Source organism: Haliotis cracherodii, unplaced genomic scaffold, assembly GCF_022045235.1.
Source record: "Haliotis cracherodii isolate W230 unplaced genomic scaffold, xgHalCrac1.p SCAF_11, whole genome shotgun sequence".
Lineage (NCBI taxonomy): Eukaryota > Metazoa > Mollusca > Gastropoda > Lepetellida > Haliotidae > Haliotis > Haliotis cracherodii.
Genome location: NW_027266266.1, coordinates 28,300,402 through 28,321,841, shown reverse-complemented (window position 1 = coordinate 28,321,841; position 21,440 = coordinate 28,300,402). Strand labels below are relative to the sequence as shown.

The 21,440-nt window shown below is 45.1% G+C and overlaps 1 protein-coding gene across 1 annotated transcript in view; it reads right to left on the bottom strand.

Moving 5' to 3' along the window:
- LOC139456393 (carboxypeptidase D-like) overlaps positions 1-21,440 on the bottom strand; it is a 61,337-nt gene that overhangs the window by 16,840 nt on the left and 23,057 nt on the right. Inside the window, exons 9-20 of the mRNA XM_071238084.1 lie at positions 19,265-19,407; positions 16,634-16,803; positions 14,214-14,596; positions 13,387-13,547; positions 13,189-13,277; positions 10,156-10,393; positions 9,573-9,681; positions 6,679-6,828; positions 3,214-3,382; positions 2,268-2,454; positions 1,393-1,525; positions 1,118-1,255 (exon numbers count right to left, since the gene is read on the bottom strand). Of these exons, the coding sequence (XP_071094185.1) occupies positions 1,118-1,255; positions 1,393-1,525; positions 2,268-2,454; positions 3,214-3,382; positions 6,679-6,828; positions 9,573-9,681; positions 10,156-10,393; positions 13,189-13,277; positions 13,387-13,547; positions 14,214-14,596; positions 16,634-16,803; positions 19,265-19,407 (2,070 nt within the window). The remainder of the gene's footprint in view (positions 1-1,117; positions 1,256-1,392; positions 1,526-2,267; positions 2,455-3,213; positions 3,383-6,678; positions 6,829-9,572; positions 9,682-10,155; positions 10,394-13,188; positions 13,278-13,386; positions 13,548-14,213; positions 14,597-16,633; positions 16,804-19,264; positions 19,408-21,440) is intronic.

The window sequence follows — 21,440 nt, the reverse complement described above, 5'->3', positions numbered from 1 at the left end:
GAAGAAACATGGTGTACCCACCTGTCCCAGCAGACTGAAGAAACATGGTGTACCCACCTGTCCTCCTGTCCCAGCAGACTGAAGAAACATGGTGTACCCACCTGTCCTCCTGTCCCAGCTGACTGAAGAAACATGGTGTACCCCCCTGTCCCAGCAGACTGAAGAAACATGGTGTACCCACCTGTGCCAGCAGACTGAAGAAACATGGTGTACCCACCTGTCCCAGCAGACTGAAGAAACATGGTGTACCCACCTGTCCCAGCAGACTGAAGAAACACGGTGTACCCACCTGTCCTCCTGTTCCAGCAGACTGAAGAAACATGGTGTACCCACCTGTCCCAGCAGACTGAAGAAATATGGTGTACCTACCTGTCCTCCTGTCCCAGCTGACTGAAGAAATATGGTGGACCTACCTGTCCCAGCTGACTGAAGAAATATGGTGGACCTACCTGTCCTCCTGCCCCAGCTGACTGAAGAAATATGGTGGACCCACCTGTCCCAGCAGACTGTAGAAACATGGTGTACCCACCTGTCCTCCTGTCCCAGCAGACTGAAGAAACATGGTGGACCCACCTGTCCCAGCAGACTGAAGAAACATGGTGTACCCACCTGTCCCAGCAGACTGAAGAAACATGGTGTACCCACCTGTCCTCCTGTCCCAGCAGACTGAAGAAACATGGTGTACCCACCTGTCCTCCTGTCCCAGCTGACTGAAGAAACATGGTGTACCCCCCTGTCCCAGCAGACTGAAGAAACATGGTGTACCCACCTGTGCCAGCAGACTGAAGAAACATGGTGTACCCACCTGTCCCAGCAGACTGAAGAAACATGGTGTACCCACCTGTCCCAGCAGACTGAAGAAACACGGTGTACCCACCTGTCCTCCTGTTCCAGCAGACTGAAGAAACATGGTGTACCCACCTGTCCCAGCAGACTGAAGAAATATGGTGTACCTACCTGTCCTCCTGTCCCAGCTGACTGAAGAAATATGGTGGACCTACCTGTCCCAGCTGACTGAAGAAATATGGTGGACCTACCTGTCCTCCTGTGCCAGCTGACTAAAGAAATATGGTGGACCTACCTGTCCCTGCTGACTGAAGAAATATGGTGGACCTACCTGTTCTCCTGTGAGGGTATGTGACGACCAGGTCTCCGCTCTGTAGGCTGATGGCTGTACACAGATCTGTGCCAGCCATCCATTGGGTGAGGGATGCCACCTCCGGCTCTAGGATATGCCTCAAGTCCGCCTCAATACCTGCACAAACATTGTTCAGCTGTCAAAATGCCCACAAGTGTAAACACACAACCCAAACCCTCTCATGTTACAACACACAACCAATGTCAACCAGTAACACTAGCTCAGTGTATGTACCAGTGTGTAGACAAACCTACCTGGGAAGGCCATGTCCAGGTCCATGTCTCTGCCATTGTTGTGTCCGTGTTTTGACTCACAGCCCTCCTGGGACAATGCCACGCCATCGGGGTTGAGGGATGGCAGGAGGTACAGACGGGTGCTGTCTACAAGCTGCAACACACAACCAGACCCACTTTACAAAGCTGATATCTCTATACCAGTTCCTGTATGTAATATTTCAATGATCAAGGGGACACAGAATCAACCCTGTCATCTTATATGTACCTTTAATAGGACTGAAGAAACCAAAAAGCAGGATCGGATGGAACATAGGTGTCCAATCAACTAAAACTGAGTAGGAAGGGTCAGAGGGGAATCAGGAGAGGTCATAAAAAATGTAATAAATGACAGGTCCCTAAAAGCCTGCTCTGACATGCAGTGACTGTACGACCCCAAACAAGTTGAAGAACACTAACAATTGGAAGGGTGTGTGTTGCAATACCCACCAGCCATTGCAGATTAACTGTAGTTAACTATATTTAGGATGTTCTTTACTTTTACGATTTGTTTGATGGTTGTTTAACGCCACACTCAGCAATATTCCAGCTATATGATGGCGGTCTGTAAAATAATCGAGTCTGGACCGGACAATCCAGTGATTGACATCATGAGCATCGATCCATGCAATTGGAATCGATGACATGCATCAACCAAGTCAGCAAGCCTGACCATCCCATCCCGCTGGTCGCCTTTTACGACAAGCATAGTCGCCTTTTATGGCAAGTATGGGTTGCCGAAGATCTATTCTACCCCGGAATCTTCATGGGTGTTCTTTAACTTCCTCTGAGTCATAAAATATTGCCATCACATACAAATGTAATCCAACTTTCTTCTCTATCACACATGTACTTACATCAGTTATGTAAGAATCTTTCCCATAATTGCGACAGATGTCATCAGCCAGCAGCAGCAGCAGCTCTCTACCCACTGCCTCATTACCATGGATACTGCCTACAAACAAAACCCCCGGGGTGTTGTTCATCCCTGGCTTGTTGAAGTTGGCCATGAGGAGGTCTCGCTTCAGGCTGCTGGTTCCAATACTGCAACAACAACACAGAGAGACATGTACAATACACACACAACACGTGTCACTGGCAGCCATGAGGAGGTCTCGCTTCAGGCTGCTGGTTCTAATACTGCAACAACAACACAGAGAGACATGTACCATACACACACAACACGTGTCACTGGCAGCCATGAGGAGGTCTCGCTTCAGGCTGCTGGTTCTAATACTGCAACAACAACACAGAGAGACATGTACCATACACACACAACACGTGTCATTGGCAGCCACGAGGAGGTCTCGCTTCAGGCTGCTGGTTCTAATACTGCAACAACAACACAGAGAGACATGTACCATACACACACAACACGTGTCACTGGCAGCCATGAGGAGGTCTCGCTTCAGGCTGCTGGTTCTAATACTGCAACAACAACACAGAGAGACATGTACCATACACACACAACACGTGTCACTGGCAGCCACGAGGAGGTCTCGCTTCAGGCTGCTGGTTCTAATACTGCAACAACAACACAGAGAGACATGTACCATACACACACAACACGTGTCACTGGCAGCCACGAGGAGGTCTCGCTTCAGGCTGCTGGTTCTAATACTGCAACAACAACACAGAGAGACATGTACCATACACACACAACACGTGTCACTGGCAGCCATGAGGAGGTCTCGCTTCAGGCTGCTGGTTCTAATACTGCAACAACAACACAGAGAGACATGTACCATACACACACAACACGTGTCACTGGCATCCAGCTGCATGAGCAGCAGCTGTTCTCACCTGTGTATCTTAACAATGTCCTTGCAGGTAGTGGTCAGCCCTTGCAGCATGTCCATGGTTTGTTGATAATTATGATATTCCAGTGAGTCTGCTTCAGGCGTCAACAACATGTTCACCTCACTTGTCAGGTCACTCTCTACGAGGAACTTCTTGTTCAACGACTCATAGCCTGTGGATCATAACAATTCATCACCTTGATGATATGCATTTGTTAGAAGTTGATGGATGACAAAGTTAACACAATAAAACATAACAACTCCCAATGTTATATGTGGAAGCCTTCATTCAGGAGGAAGAAGAATGTGCCATCCTCAGAGGTGGTGAACTCCCTGTATGCATTACCTTGTGTCTCCACTTCAGTGGTGTCAGTGCAAACATTACATTGTGTCTCTGCTTCAGTGGTGTCAGTGCAAACATTACATTTGTGTCTCCACTTCAGTGGTGTCAGTGCAAGCATAACCTTGTGTCTCCACTTCAGTGGTGTCAGTGCAAACATTACATTGTGTCTCTGCTTCAGTGGTGTCAGTGCATGCATAACCTTGTGTCTGCGTCAGTGGTGTCAGTGCAAGCATTACCTTGTGTCTCTGCTTCAGTGGTGTCAGTGCATGCATTACCTTGTGTCTCTGCTTCAATGGTGTCAGTGCAAACATTACCTTGTGTCTCTGCTCCAATGGTGTCAGTGCAAGCATTACCTTGTTTCTGCTACAGTGGTGTCAGTGCAAGCATTACCTTGTGGCTGCATCAGTGGTGTCAGTGCAAGCATTAACTTGTGGCTGCTTCAATGGTGTCAGTGCAAGCATTACCTTGTCTCTGCATCAGTGGTGTCAGTGCAAGCATTACCTTGTGTTATGCATCAGTGGTGTCAGTGCAAGCATTACCTTGTGTCTGCTACAGTGGTGTCAGTCCAAGCATTACCTTGTGGCTGCATCAGTGGTGTCAGTGCAAGCATTACCTTGTCTCTGCTACAGTGGTGTCAGTGCAAGCATTACCTTGTGTCTGCATCAGTGGTGTCAGTGCATGAATTACCTTGTGTCTGCATCAGTGGTGTCAGTGCAAGCATTACCTTGTGTCTGCTACAGTGGTGTCAGTGCAAGCATTACCTTGTGTCTGCATCAGTGGTGTCAGTGCATGCATTACCTTGTGGCTGCTTCAATGGTGTCAGTGCAAGCATTACCTTGTCTCTGCTACAGTGGTGTCAGTGCATGCATTACCTTGTCTCTGCTTCAATGGTGTCAGTGCAAGCATTACCTTGTGTCTCTGCTTCAATGGTGTCAGTGCATGCATTACCTTGTGTCTCTGCTTCATTGGTGTTAGTGCATGCATTACCTTGTATCTCTGCATCAGTGGTGTCAGTGCACGCATAACCTTGTGTCTCTGCTTCAATGGTGTTAGTGCATGCATTACCTTGTGTCTCTGCTCCAATGGTGTCAGTGCAAGCATTACCTTGTTTCTGCTACAGTGGTGTCAGTGCAAGCATTACCTTGTCTCTGCTACAGTGGTGTCAGTGCAAGCATTACCTTGTGTCTCTGCTTCAATGGTGTTAGTGCATGCATTACCTTGTGTCTCTGCTCCAATGGTGTCAGTGCAAGCATTACCTTGTTTCTGCTACAGTGGTGTCAGTGCAAGCATTACCTTGTCTCTGCTACAGTGGTGTCAGTGCAAGCATTACCTTGTGTCTGCATCAGTGGTGTCAGTGCACGCATTACCTTGTGTCTGCTTCAATGGTGTCAGTGCAAGCATTACCTTGTCTCTGCTACAGTGGTGTCAGTGCAAGCATTACCTTGTGTCTGCTTCAATGGTGTCAGTGCAAACATTACCTTGTGTCTGCTTCAATGGTGTCAGTGCAAGCATTACCTTGTCTCTGCTACAGTGGTGTCAGTGCAAGCATTACCTTGTGTCTGCATCAGTGGTGTCAGTGCAAGCATTACCTTGTGGCTGCTTCAATGGTGTCAGTGCAAGCATTACCTTGTCTCTGCTTCAATGGTGTCAGTGCATGCATTACCTTGTCTCTGCTTCAATGGTGTCAGTGCAAGCATTACCTTGTGTCTCTGCTTCAATGGTGTCAGTGCATGCATTACCTTGTGTCTCTGCTTCATTGGTGTCAGTGCAAGCATTACCTTGTGTCTCTGCTTCAATGGTGTTAGTGCATGCATTACCTTGTGTCTCTGCTCCAATGGTGTCAGTGCAAGCATTACCTTGTTTCTGCTACAGTGGTGTCAGTGCAAGCATTACCTTGTGGCTGCATCAGTGGTGTCAGTGCAAGCATTACCTTGTCTCTGCTACAGTGGTGTCAGTGCAAGCATTACCTTGTGTCTGCATCAGTGGTGTCAGTGCAAGCATTACCTTGTGTCTGCTACAGTGGTGTCAGTGCAAGCATTACCTTGTGTCTGCATCAGTGGTGTCAGTGCAAGCATTACCTTGTGTCTGCATCAGTGGTGTCAGTGCAAGCATTACATTGTGTCTGCTTCAATGGTGTCAGTGCAAACATTACCTTGTGTCTGCTTCAATGGTGTCAGTGCAAGCATTACCTTGTCTCTGCTACAGTGGTGTCAGTGCAAGCATTACCTTGTGTCTGCATCAGTGGTGTCAGTGCAAGCATTACCTTGTGTCTGCTTCAGTGGTGTCAGTGCAAGCATTACCTTGTGTCTGCATCAGTGGTGTCAGTGCAAGCATTACCTTGTGTCTGCATCAGTGGTGTCAGTGCAAGCATTACCTTGTGTCTGCATCAGTGGTGTCAGTGCAAGCATTACCTTGTGTCTGCATCAGTGGTGTCAGTGAAAGCATTACCTTGTGTCTGCATCAGTGGTGTCAGTGCAAGCATTACCTTGTGGCTGCATCAGTGGTGTCAGCGCATGCATTACCTTGTGTCTCTGCTACAGTGGTGTCAATGCAAGCATTACCTTGTGGCTGCTTCAATGGTGTCAGTGCAAGCATTACCTTGTGTCTGCTACAGTGGTGTCAGTGCAAGCATTACCTTGTGGCTGCATCAATGGTGTCAGTGCAAGCATTACCTTGTCTCTGCTACAGTGGTGTCAGTGCAAGCATTACCTTGTGTCTGCATCAGTGGTGTCAGTGCATGCATTACCTTGTGTCTGCTTGAGTGGTGTCAGTGCAAACATTACCTTGTCTGTGCTAAAATGGTGTCAGTGCATGCATTACCTTGTGTCTCTGCTTCAGTGGTCAGTGCAAGCATTGCCCTTTGTCAGATTCAATGGTGTCAGTGCATGCATTACCTTGAGTCTCTGCTCCAATGGTGTCAGTGCAAGCATTACCTTGTGTGTCTGCTTCAGTGGTGTCAGTGCAAGCATTACCTTGTGTGTCTGCTTCAGTGCTTTCAGTGCATGTACTGCCCTGTGTCTCCGCTTCAGTGGTGTCAGTGCAAGCATTACCCTTTGTCAGCTTCAATGGTGTCAGTGCATGCATTACCTTGTGTCTCCGCTTCAGTGGTGTCAGTGCAAGCATTACCTAGTGTATCTGCTTCAATGGTGTGGAAGCCTTCATTCAGGAGGAAGAAGAATGTACCATCCTCAGAGGTGGTGAACTCCCTGTTATCCATCTTGATGACTGCTTCCTTGATGGGGCGGCTGCTGATGTCGGTCACTTGCCCCTGGACACCTGTGTACAGGCAGCAGTCTTGTGAGGGGAACACTAAACTGCAGTGACTGAGTGAATGAGTTACCACTTTACATCATGACAGTATTGCAGTCAGAACACATTTTTTTACCATTAAAGGCCTGTTAAACAAGAACAGTAAAAGAGTTTAGAGTTAAGCACCACTTTCTATATATTTCCATATAAAATGTCCATTTTTGAAAATTAGTGATATGTTTGTTCCACTGCAATAGTTCTCTGACTTCCCTTTGCTCCCTCTATGTCTTGGCATCAAATGAGATAGATATTTATCAAGGTAAGATCAATGTTATATTTAGATATTTCCAAATGATGTATGGAATATATGAAAACAAAGAAGAAATAGTGCTTATCTTTCTTCATGGAGAATAAATTAACTACAGTGAAAACTGGGCTACCACATGGGTTACCCCAGCTATGCCACCTGACTTCTGATCATGGGGACCCCCAGTATCTGGCTCCCTACATGATGTTGCTGAAGGAGTTTTTTGTGAACGTAAGCCATTTCATAAAAATGCAATGTCAAACTCAATAAAAACATAACATTATGATCAGACTTGTGTGTCAATGACAGGGGAACAATAATTTTCACAATACGAAAAGAGTTATCAGGAGATGACATATTACCATTCTGGTTTAACTCGGAAATGGAGTTTTGGCCATTGGATACCTTCAGTTCAGTGGAGCAAAAAATAATGCTGTTCAGTATTTTTCAACAACCCAAATCATTAAAAGGCACCAGTTCACCACTAGACTGATCTTTTAGCAAGTTTCATCTACAAATATTCAATATATACTCAACAACAAAAGTTCCTGTGACACCAATATTTTAGTGTATTTTTCAAACAAGTAAAGTTTGGTTTTCAATTTTGTAGTACATGTATGGAATCAAGTCACAAAAAGCAACTGCTACAGAAAAGCATGTATTCCATTCAAAAGTTGACTTTTATGCAAGCTCCATGCATTTCACAAAGAATGGGTATAAAAACATGTCCGTTAACAGGATTCCATATGCATTGTTTAGCATCGTACTGACAACAACCACTCAGAAAAACAACAAAATTACGCAATTATACAACATTACGAAATGCCACGCCTGTTGCAAAACAACTTAACATCCACAGAAACACCATTTGGTGTTTATAGCAACGTTGACAACAGACGAATGCAGTCAGAGAAACCATCCTTGGAGTGGCAGGCCATGCGTAACCAATAATCTACAAGACAACTGGATTTGAACAACACACCTACAAAATCCATTCCAGCCAGCAACAGTGACTACAAGAAGAATCTCTGGCCTTCGACTAATATCTTCACAAACTGTATGTCGTCGCCTCAGATGTGAAGGCATTGTCGCCAGAAGACCCGCCAGACGTCCCATTTTGACAGGAAACCACCGTCAAGCACGTCTACAGTGGTGCAGACAGCATCTACGCTGGATGGCCATGCAGTGGGGACAAGTTCTATTCACTGACGAGTTTTGTTTTCACCTCAGCCACGGCGATGGACGGATTCGAGTGTACCAATGTCGAGGTGAACGTTACGTCAATCATTGTGTCATGGAAGAAGATAGGTTTAGGGGCGGCAGCGTTATGGTATGGGGTGGGATTACAGCAAGACAGAGAACCCGTTTGATAGTGGTAGAGGGAAATATCAATGAACAGCGCTACCGCCACGAGATTATTGGCCCTGTTGTTCTACCGTTTTTGTGTCGTCATGGCCCAGGCATAATCTTTCAACATGACAACGCCTGGCCTCATATTGCTCGACTTGTGCAGGATTCTCTTCAACAAAACAACGTGAGTGTCATCCCCTGGCCGGCTCGCTCCCCTGATCTCTATCGAGCACATGTTGGATGAGATGGATCGGCACCTTTGACGTCAACCACGTGTTCCACCGACACTCCAGGAACATACTCCAGCAGATATGGACAGATATCCCACAGGACTTTGAGCGATGCCTGGTCCATTCCATGAGACGAAGATGTGTTGCTTGCATCGCAACCAGAGGTGGACACACACACTTTTGATTTGTAAATTGCCATTTTGGCATGTTCATGTTTTTTTTATGAAATCACGCATTTTCTGAAGTCAGTATGGCAAATTAAACTATTTGAACACTTACATGAGTCTTTTACCGGTTGCAAACCGAAATTGTTTCGGATTTGATGAAAAACATAACTTTGCATCAAATCTTATTCAATGTCACAGGAACTTTTGTTGTTCAGTATATTTTAGTTCTGCTCAGGAAACGAGCACTTTCATTGTTTTCAGTCCAACTTGTCATGATGAAAATAAACAAAAAGTAAACAAATAAAACTTCCAAATCGTCAAAAAAAACCAGTTGACCACTAGATTGATGTGTATAGCAAGTTCGATCCACAAAGAGTGATTAGTTTTGGCATTCTTCTCGGGAAATAAGCAATAGCCTCGTTTACAGTTTACATCCAAATTGTTGTCATGAAAAAAATACAAATAATATAAAAATTAAAAACCCAAAACATCAAAAGGCATGACCTGTATAGGTTTAGGAGTTCTGTCCAGAAATGGAAAATGGATGGCTAATGAACAGATATGCTGATTGCTTTATCCCTCCTGTTTTGGATGAATCACCATCACACATCAGCAGTAGAAAAAGAAATATAAACTATTAATAAATCAAAATTCCATTCTGATGACTTCTATCTACAAAAGTGGTTTGACTTCACTTCTGACACTACTCAGACCTACCCTGTAGGGTTTTAAGTAGAGTGTTCATCAAGGGGTTGAGGTTGGACATCCACAGGCTCGGCAGCATGTCTGGAGGGGGGTATTTACAACAGCTGATGTAGGCACACAACTGGAACAGGACAAGAAACTCACGCTGGTATTGCCACCATCATGTCACTTTGAAACTTACTTGTCAGCTTCCTTATTCAAACATGCATCTCTTCCTAGTTAGTTATGCAGTTATTTGGCAGTAAATATCAACTGAATTCTCTATAAAGCATTGAGAGGTAAAGCTAAGGTTTGAATGAACATGAAAATGAATGAAAATATACTGGTTGCTGTACATGTGGCATCCTAAATACTAACTTCACTGCAGAGACATGTAGAGGAAATCTTTTATCATTCGTTTACTGTGTCAACATTTTTGCTTGTCTGGAAGAAAACATGATAAGTTACATATAAAAGTTTGGTAGATTTTGAGCAATTGTATAAACTTTGTTCAATTGGCAGATATACCTCATTGTCATAAGTTTCAATTCCCTCATAAAACATGAACCATTCACTGGTACCATGCAGTGTCGTCTACAGGCATTCATTTACTAACCATAAAAGTGTGATGTTTATCATACGCCCAGTCCATCAGGGGGGCTGCTTTGCCATCAGGGTTGATGTCAGCCCCATGCTTGACTCCCTCCAGGCCTGACCCACTGCAGGTGCCCGACTCGTACATGGCCGTGTTGGCTGCGGCGTAGGTGTGGGCCAGGGTCTGCAGCACTGGGTCGTCCTCCGTCAACGCTGTGTAGACCCCAGATTCTCCCATCACCTCGGAGTTGCGGGGGATTCTGAAACCGCAAGTGGGTGGCGAGTTGGACAAACAGGTGTACAACAAAGGTAATGGCACTCAGGACCAATACGACAATTGTTGTCTTATGCCACACCCAGCAATGTTACAGCTGTATGACAGTTGTCTGTAAATAATAGAGTCTGGACCAGACATTCCAGTGATTAATATTATGAGCCTACTATCAATGTCTTTGGGGTATAATGACACACAATCAACAAAGTCACTGCGCTTGACGAATCAATCAGTTAAATTGCCTCTTTCTTACTGTTTGGTCCAGGAATCTTCATGTGGTATGACAGTATGACAGTATGACAGTATGACAGTGTCACAGCATGACGGTAACATGGTATAAGCGCAATCCTCCAAGTCGGACCAACCAAACCAGTTGCCCTTTACAGGAAGTAGAAGACCTAGAGATCTATTCTAACCCAGGTTGATATCAAAACTGGGAGCAACACATGAGGTTTCTTATTGTCCCTGTTTTATCATTCACAAATATGTCCTTGACTTATCTCAGTCAAGTGTACCTGTGTTTCAAGCAAAGCTGATGTTTGAGTCTAGCAAGCTATGGATGAGGTCAGCAAGCTCTGGATATTTCCAGCAAGCTATGGGTGAGGTCAAAAATGGATATTTCCAGCAAGCTATGGGTGAGGTCAGCAAGCTGGATATTTCCAGCAAGCTATGGGTGAGGTCAGCAAGCTCTGGATATTTCCAGCAAGCTATGGGTGAGGTCAGCAAGCTCTGGATATTTCCAGCAAGCTGTCGGTGAGGTCAGCAAGCTCTGGATATTTCCAGCAAGCTATGGATGAGGTCAGCAAGCTCTGGATATTTCCAGCAAGCTATGGGTGAGGTCAGCAAGCTCTGGATATTTCCAGCAAGCTATGGGTGAGGTCAGCAAGCTCTGGGTATTTCCAGTAAGCTGTGGGTGAGGTCAACTAGCTCTGGGTATTTCCAGTAAGCTGTGGGTGAGGTCAACTAGCTCTGGGTATTTCCAGCAAGCTGTGGGTGAGGTCAACTAGCTCTGGGTATTTCCAGCAAGCTATGGGTGAGGTCAACTAGCTCTGGGTATTACAGCAAGCTATGGGTGAGGTCAGCAAGCTCTGGATATTTCCAGCAAGCTATGGGTGAGGTCAGCAAGCTCTGGATATTTCCAGCAAGCTGTGGGTGAGGTCAGCAAGCTCTGGATATTTCCAGCAAGCTATGGGTTAGGTCAGCAAGCTCTGGGTATTTCCAGCAAGCTATGGGTGAGGTCAGCAAGCTCTGGATATTTCCAGCAAGCTATGGGTGAGGTCAGCAAGCTCTGGATATTTCCAGCAAGCTATGGGTGAGGTCAGCAAGGTCTGGATATTTCCAGCAAGCTATGGGTGAGGTCAGCAAGCTCTGGATATTTCCAGCAAGCTATGGGTGAGGTCAGCAAGCTCTGGATATTTCCAGCAAGCTATGGGTTAGGTCAGCAAGCTCTTGATATTTCCAGCAAGCTATGGATGAGGTCAGCAAGCTCTGGATATTTCCAGCAAGCTATGGATGAGGTCAGCAAGCTCTGGATATTTCCAGCAAGCTATGGATGAGGTCAGCAAGCTCTGGATATTTCCAGCAAGCTATGGGTGAGGTCAGCAAGCTCTGGATATTTCCAGCAAGCTGTGGGTGAGGTCAGCAAGCTCTGGATATTTCCAGCAAGCTATGGGTGAGGTCAGCAAGCTCTGGATATTTCCAGCAAGCTATGGGTGAGGTCAGCAAGCTCTGGATATTTCCAGCAAGCTATGGATGAGGTCAGCAAGCTCTGGATATTTCCAGCAAGCTATGGATGAGGTCAGCAAGCTCTGGGTATTTCCAGTAAGCTGTGGGTGAGGTCAACTAGCTCTGGGTATTTCCAGTAAGCTGTGGGTGAGGTCAACTAGCTCTGGGTATTTCCAGCAAGCTATGGGTGAGGTCAACTAGCTCTGGGTATTACAGCAAGCTATGGGTGAGGTCAACTAGCTCTGGGTATTTCCAGCAAGCTGTGGGTGAGGTCAACTAGCTCTGGGTATTTCCAGCAAGCTGTGGGTGAGGTCAACTAGCTCTGGGTATTTCCGGCAAGCTGTGGGTGAGGTCAACTAGCTCTGGGTATTTCCGGCAAGCTGTGGGTGAGGTCAACTAGATCTGGGTATTTCCAGCAAACTATGGGTGAGGTCAACTAGCTCTGGGTATTACAGCAAGCTATGGGTGAGGTCAACTAGCTCTGGGTATTTCCAAAAAGCTATGGGTGAGGTCAACTAGCTCTGGGTATTACAGCAAGCTATGGGTGGGGTCAACTAGCTCTGGGTATTCCCAGCAAGCTACGGGTAAGGTCAACTAGATCTGGGTATTTCCAGCAATCTGTGGGTGAGGTCAACTAGCTCTGGGTATTTCAAGCAATCCTTGGGTATGTCTAACAAGCTGTAGATGTAGCCATCAATCCTTAGGTACGTCTAACAAGCTGTAGATGTAGTCAGCAATCCTTAGGTACGTCTAACAAGCTGTATATGTAGCCATCAATGCTAAGGTATGTCTAACAAGCTGTAGATGTAGCCAGCAATCCTTAGGTATGTCCAACAGATAGGAGTATCCAGCAATCCTTAGGTATGTCTAACAAGCTGTAGATGTAGCCAGCAAACCTTAGGTATGTCTGACAAGCTGTAGATGTAGCCAGCAAACCTTAGGTATGTCTAACAAGCTGTAGATGTAGCCACAAATCAGTGGGTATCGCCTACAAGCTGTAGTGGAGCCAGCAAGCCTAGCAATGACAACCAAGCAGTGGGTATAACCAATACTTACACCATGTACATCCCTCCACCCTCCAGGGCAAGCACAAACTCAAACTCGTGCAAGTCAAACTGACTCTTCAGGGCAGCAACAATTGTGTCCTGAAACAGAGAAGAGGCACAATGATGAGTTCACATACAAATACTCACAACTGGAAGTCTATTACACACCATAATGCTTCCTATCCCCATACTGTTGCTCCATACTTACATTGTTTTTGACGAGATCTGCAAATCTGTGTCCAGTGTAGTGTTCACCTCCACAGTCACCAGGAACAGCCTTGCTAGCGCCCTCTATGTTGATCTGTGGGATGATGTGGATGTGACTGTGTTCAATCAGCTTCACACAGTGGGGGTGTTTCTGGTTGTAGCCTGGCAGAATAACGGCAACATGGTCAGGGCTCACACAGACAGGCAGCCAGTACTCAACAGGCAATTACGTTCAGTGGAGTAGGCTAATTCTTCATAAACATATTAATTGTTTTCTACAAGAGCCCACTATGGCTGGCTTCCTGGATCATCTACCTGCAGAGTGTCATATGGATCTGTCATACTCCCACAATTGATACCCCTACCTTTACCCAAATGTCTGCCAGCTTACCATTGATGTCCCTACCTTTACCCAAATGTCTGCCTGCCTGCCTACCATTGATATCCCTACCTTTACCCAAATGTCTGCCTGCCTGTCTACCATTGACGTCCCTACCTTTACCCAAATGTCTGCCTGCCCACCATTGATGTCCCTACCTTTAAAGAGATGTATGCCGGCCTACCATTGATGTCCTTACCTTTACCCAAATGTCTGCCAGCCTACCATTGATGTCCCTACCTTTACCCAAATGTCTGCCTGCCTACCATTGATGTCCCTACCTTTACCCAAATGTCTGCCGGCCTACCATTGATGATCCTACCTTTACCCAGATGTCTGCCTGCCTGCCTACCATTGATGATCCTACCTTTAACCAGATGTCTGCCAACCTGCCACTGATGCCCCTAACTTTAATCAGATGTCTGCCAGATTACCACTGATGCACCTACCTTTTATCAGATGTCTGGCAAGCCTCATCAGGAGCTCTGTGCTGACAGGGTCATCGCCGTTCAACCCGCCTATCAGTAGCACATGGGCTTTGTTTTCTTCATGCTGGTCCGTGTCTGAGGACATGTGAATGGCAGCAACAGACTTCCCCTTGCGGTTCATGTGCAGAGTGTCGGCGGTCACAAATGCCGGGTTCAGTCGGGCGAGCTGGTTGACCTCCTCCTGGATACCATGTGTTGTCAGGTATGACATACTCTCTAAGTTTTCAGGGATGTCAAAGTCAAATGACTGTGACCAACGCTGTCTGTTTCTGAGCTTCAGTGTCAAATTGACAAGTACAGCAGTGCCATCTGTCACCCGAACTGTCACTGATTGGGAGAGGTACCTGAAACATACAAAGCACATCAATGGGGTGTCTCACGGATTCACCAGTTAAAAAGTTCAAGGCATTTGTCCAAAAGAGACTTTGCCTTTTCAGACAGTTGTTGCATGTTATGGCATCTCGTAGAATGGTCCAGTGGGTTGAGATTGCCTGAGTTGGTGACAACCAAACATAACTTTCGGTTCTCTAAAGAGACCTAGGTTAAATGCTTTTAGGAGACCCAGTAAATGAGAACCTAAACCAAAAAGCTGGTAATCCTTACTTCAAAACTATGCATGCCTTCCCTGCTTGTAAAGACAGAGGTATGCTCTCCAAAAACACCCCTGCATAATGGCCTGAATGGAACAGTTTAGAGCCATGGTGGATGCCAGCACCCGGATCTCATGGGGGTTGTTGGACCTCCAACCCTGCTGCATTATAGGTCTGTAGGATTGTGAACCTCATCTAATCCTGGTCCTCCATCATCTAGGATGGAATGGAAGTGTGGTATAGTTTACCAGGCTGGCTGGGTTGCTGACTTTTGGCGATAAACTCCCAGTACAGACCAAGATGGATGACCCTCTAGAGAATTGTTGCCACTGGACTTACATCACATTAAAAGCAAGGAGCTAGCAAACTTTGGCTGCAGTAGATGGCTGTGGTGGTTGTAGTTGAAAGCACTCTGGAGGCTGGGGTTCAGTCTCGATAGTGCATTGGCAAGAACATTCCTGCACCTGGGAATGTGTCTCACTCTGGCCTCCAACAAAATTCCGTCTATTAGTTTGTAAAAATTAAACATGTGGCTGAAAGGGAACTGATGTGGGTCGACCCCTGATTGTTGGTGAACTAAACTACCACTGTGTTGCCCATGGTGATTAGTGTGCCTGATGTTGTACTACCAGGGTGACTGATTCCAATTCTAAATTGTTGATATGCCACTGTGTTTGTTCTGGAGACCACAGCCTCAAGGATGTCTGCCCCACCCTTGGAGGGAGACGTCTTCGAACGTCTTATATGTATGTTGGATATAGGACATACCCGTATTTGCTGGCTGTGATGTATCTGTCCTAGCTAGAACTATATCTGTGTTGGATACAGGAAATACTGACCCCTGCTTGCTGGCCGTGATGTACCTGTCCTGGCTAGAACTATATGTGTGTTGGATATAGGAAATACTGACCCCTGCTTGCTGGCTGTGATGTACCTGTCCTGGCTAGAACTATATGTGTGTTGGATATAGGAAATACCCCTGATTGCTGGCTGTGATGTATCTGTCCTGGCTAGGACTAAATGTGTGTTGGATATAGGACATACTGACCCCTGCTTGCTGGCTATGATGTACCTGTCCTAGGTAGAACTATATGTGTGTTGGATACAGGACATACTGACCCCTGCTTGCTGGCTGTGATGTACTTGTCCTGGCTAGGACTAAATGTGTGTTGGATATAGGACATACTGACCCGTGCTTGCTGGCTGTGATGTATCTGTCCTGGCTAGGACTATATGTGTGTTGGATACAGGACATACTGTCCTGGCTAGGACTATATGTGTGTTGGATATAGGAAATACTGACCCCTGCTTGCTGGCTGTGATGTACCTGTCCTGGCTAGAACTATATGTGTGTTGGATATAGGAAATACTGACACCTCTTGCTGGCTGTGATGTACCTGTCCTGGCTAGGACTATATGTGTGTTGGATATAGGAAATACCCCTGCTTGCTGGCTGTGATGTATCTGTCCTAGCTAGGACTATATGTGTGTTGGATATAGGACATACTGACCACTGCTTGCTGGCTGTAATGTACCTGTCCTGGCTAGGACTATATGTGTGTTGGATATAGGAAATACCCCTGCTTGCTGGCTGTAATGTACTTGTCCTAGCTAGAATAATATGTATGTTGGATATAGGATATACTGACCCCTGCTTGCTGGCTGTAATGTACCTGTCCTAGCTAGGACTATATGTATGTTGGATATAGGACATACTGACCCCTGCTTGCTGGCTGTGATGTACCTGTCCTAGCTAGGACTATATATATGTTGGATATAGGACATACTGACCCCTGCTTGCTAGCTGTGATGGTGTACTGCCCGGGTGCCAGTAGTCTCCAGTAGTCTCCGGCCTGGGCGGAGGTGATGGTGTGGTTGATGCCCTCCACCTGGATGGTGGCGTTGGCGACAGGATGCTGGCTGTCCTCCTCCAGGACAAAGCCTCTCACACCTTTGTGAACCTGAACAGCATTAACAGTTGAAGTCAGATGGCACAGGCAAAAGCTGTCCAAAAACATGAGCTACCAGATTTTCAGAATAAAGCACTGAGACAATTACACTACATGCCTATTATCTCCATTCTTGAATCCCCTCAACATTAGGTGAATCCCCTCAACATTAGGTGAATCCCCTCAACAAAAGGTGAATCTCCTCAACATAAGGTGAATCCCCTCAACATAAGGTGAATCTCCTCAACATAAAGTAATCCCTTAAACATAAGGTAATCCCCTCAACATAAAGTAATCCCATAAACATAAGGTAATCCCCTCAACATAAAGTAATCCCATAAACATAAGGTAATCCCCTCAACATTAGGTGAATCCCCTCTACATAAGGTGAATCCCCTCAACATAAAGTAATCCCTTAAACATAAGGTAATCCCTTCAACATAAGGTGAATCCCCTCTACATAAGGTGAATCCCCTCAACATAAAGTAATCCCTTAAACATAAGGTAATCTCCTCAACATAAAGTAATCCCTTAAAAAGGTGAATCCCCTCAACATAAAGTAATCCCATAAACATAAGGTAATCCCCTCAACATAAGGTGAATCCCCTCAACATAAAGTAATCCCCTCAACATAAAGTAATCCCATCAACATAAGGTAATCCCCTCAACATAAGGTAATCCCCTCAACATTTGGGGAAGCCTATGCCCTGGAACCAGTAGTTTGATGTACCATGACAGTTTAACTTATGTTGGATATCCTTCACAAAACCAATAAGCAGCTTTTTGTGGCCAGGGCCTCACACCCATTAGTATATTAAGACTGAGTCAAACATGATGTCAGCAATGAAGTATGCAAATGTATAAGCAGGGTTAGAATTTCATTTTTTTAGGCACAAGCAAATTTTTGCTTGTGGTTTTAAAAGTTACAAGCAAAATAAGAAAATCAACAAGCAATTATTTTTCTCAACTCAGAACTTCAAAATAAATATCACAAGATTGCATGATCATGATTTATGCTGCATATAAATAAAGGCTGATTATGCATGTTATGACATTCAGATAACAAAGTAATTACATTACTATCCTAAAACATTTATCAAAGAAAATATCTGCATGTTTGTAAAACATCTTTGCTACTACATATTATACACCATTTGAAGGTCCAATCCTATTGTTTATAAATATGAAAGTTATGTTTATCACATTATTTAAATAATGCATTTACAACTTGATTAAGTTCGTTGTAAATAAAAAAATGTGAGCTTTCATAACGTCCAGATTAGTGATCAACGGAAGCGAAAAATAGATAGAATCTATAAGATTTCATAAAAAACAATTCTTTACGCAATTGGAACAAATATTTTTAAAAGAATTATAAATAAATCTAGTATCTGTCATCACCCCTTTCCCAATAACAGTGGCTGTCCGCTCAGTAACATTAAGAAATACCTCCGTTTTCGAATAACACGTTCCTCGAAGACTGCCATATGACACATCGCTAGAAAGCTTCTGTAAAATTGGTTTCTAATGACGCTTTCTTTGTCGAAGTCTGCTACAAGGTTCGTGTCTGAGCACTTGACCTAAGTCAGCCAATCAAATTACATCTACTTTATTACTTTGTATAATATATTTAAAGATTTGCTTGGATCGTCTTTACATTGCTCTTTGACATGTTCGATGTGGACCCGTTGTTGAAGAGTGTTGTCGAGATTTAATTTTCTAAAACGTTGCGGGAAATAGTGAATAGTTTTTTAATTTATCAATAAGAAATGAAAAATTGAAATGGACATTGTGAAATTAATAAATGAATGATATGACAGGTAGGTTAATAAAATCATATATAATTTTGACGTGACTACGGCTTGATCGGTCTACCAGCCTACGGGGTGTCGTCTGGGGATTCAAGGATGTTACGTCATCTAAAAAACGGATGACTTAGTTTTTACGGCATTTGATTGGTCTCTCGAAAAAAGACATACGTCATTAGCATAATATTTATCTCCGTGATATATGTTCATTGGTCAAAAAGAGCTCGGAATAGTCCGCGTTCACCAAAGTTGAATGGAAAGAAAGGCAGTAAAAGGTTTTCCCGGGAAACGTGAATTGGGAGGTAACTCTAAACTAGAGGTAAACAATCGAGGAAAATCTTCGCGAAATCAAAAGTTATCACAGTGAATTTAGAAATCTAGATATTCTCAACAAATTTTGAAACAGAAAAAAGCAAGACACAAAAAAAATTAACTTTAGTTTGATTTATAGACGCAAAATCATAAATTAAGACGCGTCCCTTAATTTCTAACCCTGATAAGCCAACCCACTTCCTGGACTGCTGGTTGGAAAGTTAGAATGGATGAACCTCAACAGTTAATAACAAGTCATGAATAACTCTTGCTATCAGATGGACTTAATGTGAACTGTGAACACTTGAGGCAAAAGACCCGACTACAGTGTGTTTGTTCTGTGAAGCAGCTACCTGTCCCATGTAGACCAGCAGGGGGAACTTGTTGGTGGCCCAGTACTTGGGCAGCTCAGACTCTATGGGGAACTTGGTACACCCTAACTCAAGCGTGATCTCAAAACAGTTGGTGTGGAGGTAGTTCCAGTCCTGCATTCCACCTGAAACACAACATCCTGGTCACATCCCTCCTGATACACAACATCCTGGTCCCGTCCCACCCAATATACAACATCCTGGTCACATCCCTCCTGATACACAACATCCTGGTCCCGTCCCACCCGATACACAACATCCTGGTCACATCCCACATTATACACAACATCCTGGTCACATCCAACCCGATACACAACATCCTGGTCACATCCCTCCTGATACACAACATCCTGGTCACATCCCACATTATACACAACATCCTGGTCACATCCCACATTATACACAACATCCTGGTCACATACCTCCTGATACACAACATCCTGGTCACATCCCTCCTCATACACAACATCCTGGTCACATCCCTCCTGATACACAACATCCTGGTCACATCCCACCTGATACACAACATCCTGGTCACATCCCACCCAATACACCACCCGATACACAACATCCTCGTCACATCCAACCCGATAGACAACATCCTGGTCACATCCCTCCTGATACACAACATCCTGGTCACATCCAACCTGATACACAACATCCTGGTCACATCCCTCCTGATACACAACATCCTGGTCACATCCAACCTGATACACAACCCGATACACAACATCCTGGTCACATCCAACCCGATACCCAACATCCTGGTCACATCCAACCCGAAACACAACCCGATACACAACATCCTGGTCACATCCCACATTATACACAACATCCTGGTCACATCCCTCCCGATACACAACATCCTGGTCACATCCCACCCGATACACAACATCCTGGTCACATCCCACATTATACACAACATCCTGGTCACATCCCTCCTGATACACAACATCCTGGTCACATCCAACCCGATACACAACATCCTGGTCACATCCCTCCTGATACACAACATCCTGGTCACATCCAACCCGATACACAACATCCTGGTCACATCCCTCCTGATACACAACATCCTGGTCACATCCCACCCGATACACAACATCCTGGTCACATCCCACCCGATACACAACATCCTGGTCACATCCCACATTATACACAACATCCTGGTCACATACCTCCTGATACACAACATCCTGGTCACATCCCTCCTGATACACAACATCCTGGTCACATCCCTCCTGATACACAACATCCTGGTCAAATCCCACCCGATACACAACATTCTTGTCACATCCCACCCGATACACAACATCCTGGTCACATCCCACCCGATACACAACATCCTGGTCACATCCCACCCGATACACAACATCCTGGTCACATCCCACCCGATACACAACATCCTGGTCACATCCCACATTATACACAACATCCTGGTCACATCCCATCCTATGCACAACATTCTGGTCACATCCCAAATGATACACAACATCCTGGTCACATCCCACCCCATACACAACATCCTGGTCACATCCCATCCTATACACAAGATCCTGGTCACATCCCATCCTATACACAACATCGTGGTCACACCCCATCCTATACACAACATTCTGGTCACATCCCAAATGATACACAACATCCTGGTCACATCCCACCCGATACACAACATCCTGGTCACATCCCACCAGATACACAACATCCTGGTCACATCCCACCCAATACACAACATCCTGTCACATCTATCCCAATACACAACATCCTGGTTACATCTATCCCGATACACAACATCCTGGTCACATCCCACCCGATACAACACATCCAGTGGAGTATGGACCAGGCAATCCAGCGATTGACATCATGAACATCGATCTACACATTTGAACGATAACATGCATGAACCAAGTCAGCAAATCTGACCAACTGATCCCTTTAGTCGCCTCTTAAGACAAGCATAGGATGCTGAAAACCAATTCTAATCTGCAGAGGTCGACCGACACACAACTATATACTGACCTGATCTCTTAGTAAGTCTTACATACAAGTTTATTAAGAATCTTTGAATGTCATTGGTCACATGAGGAAACAATAAATTTCAATGCTGATGTAACTGAAAACTGACCCAAAAAGGTTTGGTCAAATCACGGGACTGACA